Raw genomic sequence first — 10,000 nt, forward strand, 5'->3', positions numbered from 1 at the left:
AAATAAGCTATATCAAAATCATTAAAAAAAAAAAAAAAATTTAAATCGATATAAACGATATTGTCTCGTACCATATCGCGTTTGAAAATATTTCGATATATATTAAAATCTCGATATATCGCCCAGCCCTAGGTTCACGTGTTACCTTTCCAGCCGGCCTGAGACGACATGCAGGGCTTTTCTCGCACCGCTGCAAAAGAATCGGTCACTAAAGACACCCTGACTCGGAGAAGGAGACGTCAGGCTGGAGAGAAGGCAGAGCTGTCCTGAGGGGATGATTACAAGCCGGACCACACGGTGCAATGGGAGGATGCAGGGAGGCAAGAAAGAAGACGAAATGATGAAGAGATTACAATGTCTCGCGGCAAGCAATTCTCCATGTCATCTGCAAGGGCATTCACTCGCACTCTCACTCCGGGTACATTTCCACTTTGAGATTTGCTCTGGATCATCTTCCATTATCTTCCCAGATAGGACCTTCACCAGAGCCAAACCTGGCATTGGCTCAGTGTATTGTGTCATGCTGATAAATTTAGATTGGCTGGGTGCAGGATAAGCTCGGGGGGGGGGGGTGCGGTGGCTACTGAATGTCCCCAATACGTGAGGAGTGATCTTTGGAGCTAAATGAGGAGCTTTTTATCAGGCATGTTTATCATCCCACCTGGAACCGAGATCAGAGGAGCAACGGCCCTCCACCCATCAAAGAGCATTACACTGATAACTGTGGGGAGGATGTGATGCGGTATCAAACCAAAACACTTTGGTCCCTGCTTAGGATCTAATGACAGTGGAAACTCGGGGGGTGTGATGAAGTGATAAAAGATAAGGCCCCCTCTCAGTGATGAGCCTTTAATATTGTGCACGGTGACTATTTTTTAAACAAGGAAGAGAATGTCCCATCTGGCCTGACCATGTATTAATAATATTATGATATCACCAATGGTGCTTTGTAATAACAGTATGAGGATCTCTGTTCATAGCAGCTGCTCCACCACCCGCCTGAAGGATGTGTTTCTCTCAAAGTTAGTGTTTCAGCATCACAGTACCTGTTTAAGAGGTACAGCAAATGAATCAAGATGTGATTGTGGGTGATGGATAAGATGAGGAGGCTGAATAATTGTAATCTGTTCACCGTATTCTGCAAATCTGAATGAACAGTTTTAACACCCAAACAAATACTCTCAAGCACAAACTATGTTTTCATCTTGTCTTTCCTTTAACTAATGGTTAATACAGCATATCTTTCTTTTGAAAGGATACATGGCATCTGAATGTGATCACCTTTTTGCCTTAAAGGAGCATGAGGCAGGATTGAGGCAGGATTTATGAAAAACATTTGTATACATTTTAAGTTTTCTAGTAATAATGTCAGATGAAGCGTTCCAAACCAAACAGAATGAGCCCTCTAGCGCAGGGGTTTCCAAAGTCGGTCCTCGAGGGCCGCAGTCCTGCATGTTTTAGATGTGTCCCTTTCTTTATCAAACCGTGATACAAGGAGCTGTGTCATCAACAGAACTATTCAGACTTTGATGACAAGGTGGTGGCGACTGTTAATTAGAATCAGGTATGTTGATGCAGGGAAACAACTAAAACCTGCAGGACACCGGCCCTCGAGGACCGACGTTGGACACCCCTGCTCTAGTGTATCTCTCCGTTGCCTTGAACAGGCTGTGTGCTGCAAAATGTGCTGCAATTGTGGGGCCGAATGTCCCGCGCTGTCCTGCGGATGTGACGTCACATGATGCTGCATGCGCCTTCTCCCCGTTCTCCCGTGCCGGTGTTGTGCCAAAAAGTGATTGCCTGCCAGAATCTGATTTCTTCTGATTTCTGGCCGCGGGAGCGCGCACAGCACAGCAGCGCTAAACGTCAGATTTTCAGATTATGAAGCTCAAGAATGAGATCAAGTCATATTTAGGCAGAAACAACATTTCATCAACTGTATTTGGCCTTCAATCAATTTTTGGCAGGTGAAAATGCCTATTTTGTGTTGTAATGGTCCTTTAAAAGAGTTAAAAGCAATCCTGTGAGCTCTAGTGTTTGTATTATGAAGCTCAAGAATGAGATCAAATCATATTTAGGTAGAAACAATAAGGTAAAAAGACCCATTTTCAGGGGAGAAATCAGATTCTGGCAGGTAATCACTTTTTGGCATGACACCGGCTTCACTGTTGGCTGCAGTCCCCCCGACGGCCGTCGTGGCGAAGGGTGGCACTAACGAGTCTCATTTCTTAAAAGGAGCCTCATGCTCCTTTAAGCCAATGGGAAAGTGGTGGTTATGTTTATAATGTGTTTATAATGAAAACACCGGGACTCCCACTTATTTAGAGCTTACAGGTGGAAACTGGGGAGGATGTGAGATGTGAAGAGCCGCAGCAAGCCTGGTGGATGAAAGACATCAGAGGGCATGTGTCCTTCTTAAATACAGCTATGAACACAATGGAGTAATTGGCTTTAACCATAGACAGGAGTGAAATGGAGCTACTTGAGATGCCTCCCTGAACTAGCTCCTTAGGTTGTCTCGATTACGGCAACGACCACACAGTAAACGCACAACATACACCAACCTCTGACCTCTTTACATTCAGGACAGATCCATCAGGACAAGTTTAAGGCCCTGTCCCAATCCCCCCCTACCCCTACTTTTCAGCCCTACCCCTACATTTTGCGCGTTCCCGTGAGGGTAGTGGTGTCCCAATTCCTCTTTTCACCTAGGGGGAGTGCGGAAAAACGAGGGGTAGTGGCTATGAATCTGTCCCTACAGAGTGAGGGATTTCAGATGCATCCTAGCTGAACTAGGGCCAGAAAAATTTCCCAGAATGCTTTTCGTCGTCATTTGCGGACTGAATCAAAAAAAAAAAACATGGCGGACATTTCTTATTTTTTTGTGAATAAAATCAATATTTTGAGTTAGTTTCTGCATAAAAATGTGTTTTGATTACATTTCTAGCGAGAAATATATATTTTACTTTCTTAATATTCACTCAGTGAATGTACATAATCACTCGTTTGCCCGTTGTTGCGAAGTCTTTTTCAAACCTCGCCAGAATAAAGGCTGATTTATGGTTCTGCGTTACACCAACGCAGATCCTACGGCGTAGGTTACGCGGCGACGCACGCCGTACGCCCTACCCTACGCCGTAGGTTCTGCGTCGATTTAACGCGGACCCATAAATCAGCTCCGGAGCCGGCAGGCAGTTTCGATCCTGAAATTTTCGGACCAAATTTCTTAACAGGCGTAGCTACAACTGTTAGATTTCATCTATTAAACCAACATTTATTTTCCTAAAGGATTTATTTCAGCCAGCGGTAATTCTCACACAGAGCTGCAGGTTTCTCCCCCGGGACGACGGCGCAGGTTGACCCGGCCGTGAGCTGCTGCTGCTCCGGGCCGGCGGCTCTTCTCCGAAAACATCGGATCAAATTTCTTAACAGGCGTTATTTGGATAAACTGAGCGCAGGTTGGGGATCTTAACGGTTACTTTTACGCCTGAAAAAATATTAAAACTTAATAAAGTGGCATATTAACAGCGCTACAGCTGAAATTAAAACAGCTTTTGGCTCTGGGCTTCCTGATATGGTGTGACGTATGTGCAAACGTAACTACGCAGTCGCTTACGTACCCAAACGTAAACCACGCAGTGACGTAGCAAGCAAAATTTAGGGGTGGTGCTGAAAAGTGGGGGTATTGGGACAGGGCCCTGGGAAGATTACAAGGGCCCTAAAGTCTGTGGCTTCTTTTTTAGGGGTAGTGGTAGAAAGTAGGGGGTGTATTGGGATTGGCCCTAAGACTTCAGACTTTCCGTCTCCGTTGCCTGAACGCCTCTCCTCCCTCGTACCGTTGTCCTGGTGCAGGAGGCGGGAGCTCAGCCAGACTGGGCTAACAGTTTGGTAATAGGTATTTGATTAGATTAGGTTATCATCGGTGTGTACCACTCTCACTTGTGTGTGGACAATGAAATACCAGATTTGATAACAAAATGAGAGCTGGAAACTGATACCATCAGCTATGACATTGTTTTAAAATGATCCGTGTCGCATTCATCACACATAACACTAACCTGCCTGCTCTCTGTATCCTCCTTTAATCTCCCTCCTCTAATCCTCCCTCCTCGACCCACATTTCCTCATGCCATCTCCTGAATTGATCACAAATCTTTCTATTATTAATGTGATAATTAGGAACTGAGAGGGGATGAGATCATAGCTAACCAGAAGAAAAAATAACTGGGGAAATGTAATTTGATTTTAATGAAAGCCTGACTTGATGGCGAGCAAAAGTCTGATGAATGTAGACGTCAGCCGAGAGTGTGTGTCGTGTGTGTGTCGTGTGTGTGAGCACTCAGGGCATCGTTGCAGGGACGATAGCAAGGTATGACCTCATACTTCACTCAGCCGTGCACACACCGGAGCCCTTTTCGCTCTTAACAACCTTTTCTATGAGATTCCAGCTGCCCTCTCTCGCCCATAGGTCCTGCATCTTTCAATCATTTAGAGCAATAAAGTAGGTGACATTTACACTGCAACAGGACCTGCACCCTCGCCATCACTCACACCACCCATCACAGACCACACACCGGCCCTCAATCATCCCCAGGCACCAAGCATGAACAAAGTTAAAAGAAAACATACATACACATGCAGCCGTGGTGCAGAAATATGACAAAAAACAGAAAACACAAAACCTTCTCAGACAACTCATCAGCAGAAAAAAAAAAAAAACGCAAACGAGGATTCAAATGACAAGAAACGTAAAACGTTCTCGCAATCTGTTGTGTAGACAGAAAAAAGTCGTATCAGTCGTATCGTGGAAGTGGTAATCAGCCGAAGATGTTACTTTTTACACCTGCAGAGACGTCAAAACACGAACACCGGAGAGGACCTTTCAGAAATTCCTGCTCCTCCTCCTCCTCCTGATGATGAAGACAAGCGCCAACACAACAAAGTGTCTCTCAGTTGTGCGTGGAGAATTATAGGCGCTCGTTTGTAGGATGGTTGTACTTAAATAAGCCCTCGCAGCTACAGCGGGATAAAAATACCTCTCTGCTAATGTTGTCTCATTAGCACAGATGATTAAAAGGTTGCTATTTTAAAGGTTAATGTGCATGAAATTAATCACCACCTTTACATAATTGTAAGACGCCTTTGAGTACCCACTGGAATGTATGTATATGTAAATACATATATATATATATATATATACTGTATATATATATATATATATATATATATATATATATATATATACATATATATATATATATATATATATACATATACATATATATACATATATATATACACACTGTATGTTTAAGCACCCTCATTAAATACCTTGAGCAGATTATTCATGAAGGCTGCTTCTGAAATTTCTTCAGTAATGTGTAATGTGTACATTTTTTCTGTATTCTGTATCTGTATCTGTATGAAGGATTTATACAGATCGCTATACCTTTTGTTCGCCACAAAAGATCATCTTTAGACATTAGTTGTTGCAAAAAAAGAGTTTTCTTGCTTACAGATGGGATTTCTGCTGTGGAAAGACTTAATCCTTTAGTGATAAAGACTAGTTTTTTTACTAGTTTTTTTTCTGTCATATTTATATTTGTATTCCTTCTTGTTTTGCAGTTGTTTTTACCTTGCCCTTTTTTTTTGTAGTACTATGAAGTAAACAAAGTTGAAAAGGGTAGGCACAATAAGTTTAGGCTTCAGCCTACACCTTTTGGTCGGTTTATTCCTTACTTCTTTTTCTATTATGTCCTTCCTACAAAAGGAAATGAAATGCTAAGTATTTATCAATGGAAACTGATCGACCAAATAAACTACTTCATCATCATCGTCAGAGTGTAGTATGGAAGAAATAAAGCTACATGAGCTGCTATTCCCTTTATGACCACTAGGTGGTGATAAACGCTGTGTTTGAGCCGGCGGTCCAGTGGTCAGGGCTTCATGTCCTCCACACTCAATGCATCTCTGTAATAAGATTGAGTATCATGAGAAGTGTTTTAAACATCTCCTATATTTTCCTTTCAGGTTTCCCGGGCCTGGACTGAAGCGCCTGCATCCCAACTCTGAGTCTAAGAGCAACAAGCCTCCTGAGCCAGTCATCAGCCAAATCATAGACAAACTCAAACACATTAACCAGGTGAGCTGTCATTTTGGTCGCCCTGTCGTTTTGTTCCGGTGACTGTTGGTATTTCTCTCACAGTGAGTTTCAATCATTAAATAAGCTGTTTGCTCACACGTCACCCTCCCCTCAGAGGAGGTATTAGGGTTTGCCTTCCCATTAGTTCGACCTCCTAGCTCACAGTTGGACATTGATGGTGAAGCTGCTGCTGGTCCTCCCTGCAGCCCCTGTGTGTGGGAGCCGTGCAGGATAAGTGTGCTTTGTGCTGTGTTGCACCTTTTTTTTCCCAAAAATCTTTAAAAGGACATTTTTCATCTCATCTGCAATACACATAACATGGTAGATCTTGCCTCTTGCAAGAGTTCTAGGTTTTGTTGTGATGGAAGAAGCTTCTGTTTTTCTCTCTTTTGCACTTTATTAGCATGGGAACCATCTCTAGCTTCAGCTGCCTGCCAGATCAAGTTCAGGCCCTGTAGACAGACGTATCAGGTCGGCCACAGATCAGCCGGTGCTTCCTGATTCCTGATGGCTGTGCTCATAGCTGTCAAGACTTCCAAGTGGCCGCTTAAACTCCTTCACCTTCACACGTCCCTTTACATTTTTGTGAGTGCTGCAGAGCCATCTCACTGGATTGCAATGCTTTCTCCCCTGTTTAAACAACCTGTGAGATCTAAGGACCCCCCTCCCCCTCCCCTCTGACACCCGGAGACCCTCAAGGGAACGCAGAGCATGTTACTGGTTTGAGACGCTGCAATTTTCTCATTAACTTTTGGCTTATTACCTTTTGCATATGTGTTAGTTGCCCCCTGCTGTCTTCAAAAGGTCCCATATATATAAATATATACATGTGCATGTCCTATATCTGACTGGAAAAGGTCCTCCAAGTTTTAGCCCCTTAAGGTTTGAGGTAGTCGTAGAAATTTCCACCTCAGACAGAAGTAAGTGCTCCACAACTGTTGGAGCAAACAGACCCACCTGGGTTGTGTGTGGGAGTTCTGAAACACTACAAGTCTCCTTGTCCTTAACATGTCTAAAAGTAAAGGTAGGATCTGAAAAACCCCAGCCAAAGTTGGGAGTAATGCACAATTTGTTTTAAATTAGCCCCTACCAGTAAATAACAATGAGTCAGCCTCACTGATGCCGTTGAGTTTGTTGTCAAAGTTCTCCGGTGCAAGTCCTTCCTGCAGAATTTTGCAATGGAAAAGATGCACAACTAATGATGCATTCATTTTGGTCCTAGACAAATTTTCCATTCCTGCAAACCCTTTAGAAACACTGTTGTGGTTTTAGTTAGTTAAAAGAGAGAGAGACACCAGCACCATCAGGGTGGGAATGCAGTCGGGTCCAGAAGTATTTGGACGATAGTTTTTATGATTTAACTTTTATACAATAAGATGTGATCAAAATAAAGACTTTTTCACGGTTTTACAGCCATTTATTCTCTTATTGCTTCAAGACAAAGGAAGCAGGTAAAAGGTTTGGAGTTGACGTCACATTTTCAGTTGGAATTTGGCAGCTGCTTGACTGAAGCTCTCATACGCAGCCCAAGGAGATAAATAAATAAACAGGCTAGCATTAGGCTGAAATAAAGAGCATTCATCTATAAGAGAGGTAGTAAAAAACTTTAGGTGTGGCCAAATGAACAGTTTGGTGTGACCTTAAAGAGAAAGAAAGAACTGGTTACCTCAATAACATCAGAAGGCCTGATGAAAAAGCCCAGACAGAACTGAAGTGGATGACCGCACAATCTTTTAGCTGGTGAAGAAAATCCCCTTCACAACATCAACAGAAGTCAAGTGGGCCCATCTTTGTTAAAATCTACAATCTAGAGGCGCCTTGGTGAATGTAAATACAGATGGTTTACAAAGTGGAAACCAGTGGTAACGTTCAAGGACAGGAAAACCAGATTAAGCTCTGCTCAAAAACATCTAAAAAAAGAAAAACCCTCACATGTTCCAGATTCAGATTCTTTGGACAGATATAACCAGGATAAATGTGAATTAAAGAGATGGAGGGAGAAACGTTTGGGGAATGAAAAGAATAGCTTGTGATGATCCAAAACATGCCACGTTGTGAGGAAACAATGGTGAAGGGAACGTTACGACTCGGGCCTGTGCTGCTGCTGATGGCACCGGTTCACTGGTCCTTACTGACAACGCTGCTGCTGACAGAATCAGAATCAGCTTTATTGGCCAGGTTCGAACATTGTCCAACAAGGAACTTGACTCCAGTAATTTCGCTCTTTGGTCGTAAAATAAACAATAAAACAAATGTGGTATTTCTATGATACAGAATAAACATTTAAGGTGCAGAGGTTTGAGGTAGAGAAAGAAAAGAAGAGAAAAGAAAAGGGACAGTTCTGAATAAAATAAAAATAACCTATTTACAATTTTACAAGACAATTATACAAAAAATACAAAAAGATTATACAAATTATACAAAGAAATACAAAGTGAGAGGTGCAGCAGAGTGAGGCATAAAAATGGTTATCAAGGAAAGGAGAAGCAAGATGAATTCAGAAATGCCTCCGACTATACTCTGCTGCTCACATTGAGCTAAATGCTCCAGGACTTCATAGTGTAGCTGGGTAACGGTCCTAAATTTACTGCGAAAGCAAAGAAGTGGATTATTCTTCAAGGGCCGAGTCAGTCGCTGTGCTTTTCACTTGCAGAAGACAAAACTGAGGGCAGAAAGACCATTAAACAGGCAGAAACTGAAGGTGTCTGCAGTGAAGGTCTGGTAAAACATCTCAGGAAACACTTCATGGACTCCCGGCATCAGACCGTTACTAACTGCAAAAGATTTTTATCCAAGTATTGGAGATTATTTACAGTTATATCCACAGTTATATCCATGCATTTGTCCAGGAGACACATGCATGTATGTCCTCTAAGTGATTAAACCTCAAAACTTCCTGCAGTAACAGTGGGAGACTGATAGCGCCTGTGCGATCAAAAGCAGCGTGCGCCGCAGAGCTGCGCCAGTGTGCGCTGTTTACCCAGAGAATCAAGCCCTTGATAGGCTTTTGATGAGATTTTGCAAGGAAATGCAGTTTGGTTGAAATGAGCTTATTGTGTTACAGATATTCAAGCTATCCCTGAGAAACATGAACTCATTCAGATTACACGTGTTCTCAGCAACCTAATTATGGTTTGTAAATGGCTCCCACCGCCCCGATGACATGCTACAATGGTGGACATTTGTGGGTCTCGGATTGTGTTTCCATGACCGCCTGATACTTTTGCAGGTTAACTATTCAGGTGGGAGCTTCCAGCCTCAAAACTAATGACCATACCGCATAGTTGAGCACATTTCTGCCTCATCTCAAGACTCCTGTCAGTGCTGGATCCCGAGTGGCTCGATCAGCATCTGACCAAAGAATGACTGCAATCGCGTGCGTGTTTCATTTCCAGTAAAACTGTGTTTTTTTATGTTTATATCTGCAGAAATCAGATAGAAGTAATGTTTTTGAAAACAAGGGTGCAGAAAATGACAGGAACTCATTAAAACATTGTGCAATAATGCAATGGTGCTGTGATAAATCACGTCAGGTATGGACAGTGTAAGTAAATGTTTGTGGCTAGAATTCTTTTACGCTTCATCTGTAATACTGTTTGGAAATGTAGTTTTTTATCTTTTTGATTCTTTTGGACCAGGTTGAGTACAAGAATTCAAAAACCAACAGGGTTTGCTCGTTGATCAGATTAGCTGTTGTTGGCACCACCGCGGTTGGTATTTTCAAGTTATTTTGAACTTTGACGCGCCCCAGGATTATGTAAATAGACGTAATTGTATACATGACTGATTTTATGAGGCAAAAGTGCAAATAAACAGTATTTTACTACAACTTTCACTGATTTAAATACATAAGGAAGT

The 10,000-nt window shown here is 42.5% G+C and overlaps 1 protein-coding gene across 1 annotated transcript in view; it reads left to right on the plus strand.

Moving 5' to 3' along the window:
• Nucleotides 1-10,000, plus strand: part of gpc3 (glypican 3) — a 154,240-nt gene that overhangs the window by 104,465 nt on the left and 39,775 nt on the right. The window contains exon 6 of the mRNA XM_061726391.1: nucleotides 6,031-6,142. Within this exon, the coding sequence (XP_061582375.1) occupies nucleotides 6,031-6,142 (112 nt within the window). The remainder of the gene's footprint in view (nucleotides 1-6,030; nucleotides 6,143-10,000) is intronic.

This window comes from Cololabis saira, chromosome 7 (genome assembly GCF_033807715.1).
Source record: "Cololabis saira isolate AMF1-May2022 chromosome 7, fColSai1.1, whole genome shotgun sequence".
NCBI classification, from domain to species: domain Eukaryota; kingdom Metazoa; phylum Chordata; class Actinopteri; order Beloniformes; family Belonidae; genus Cololabis; species Cololabis saira.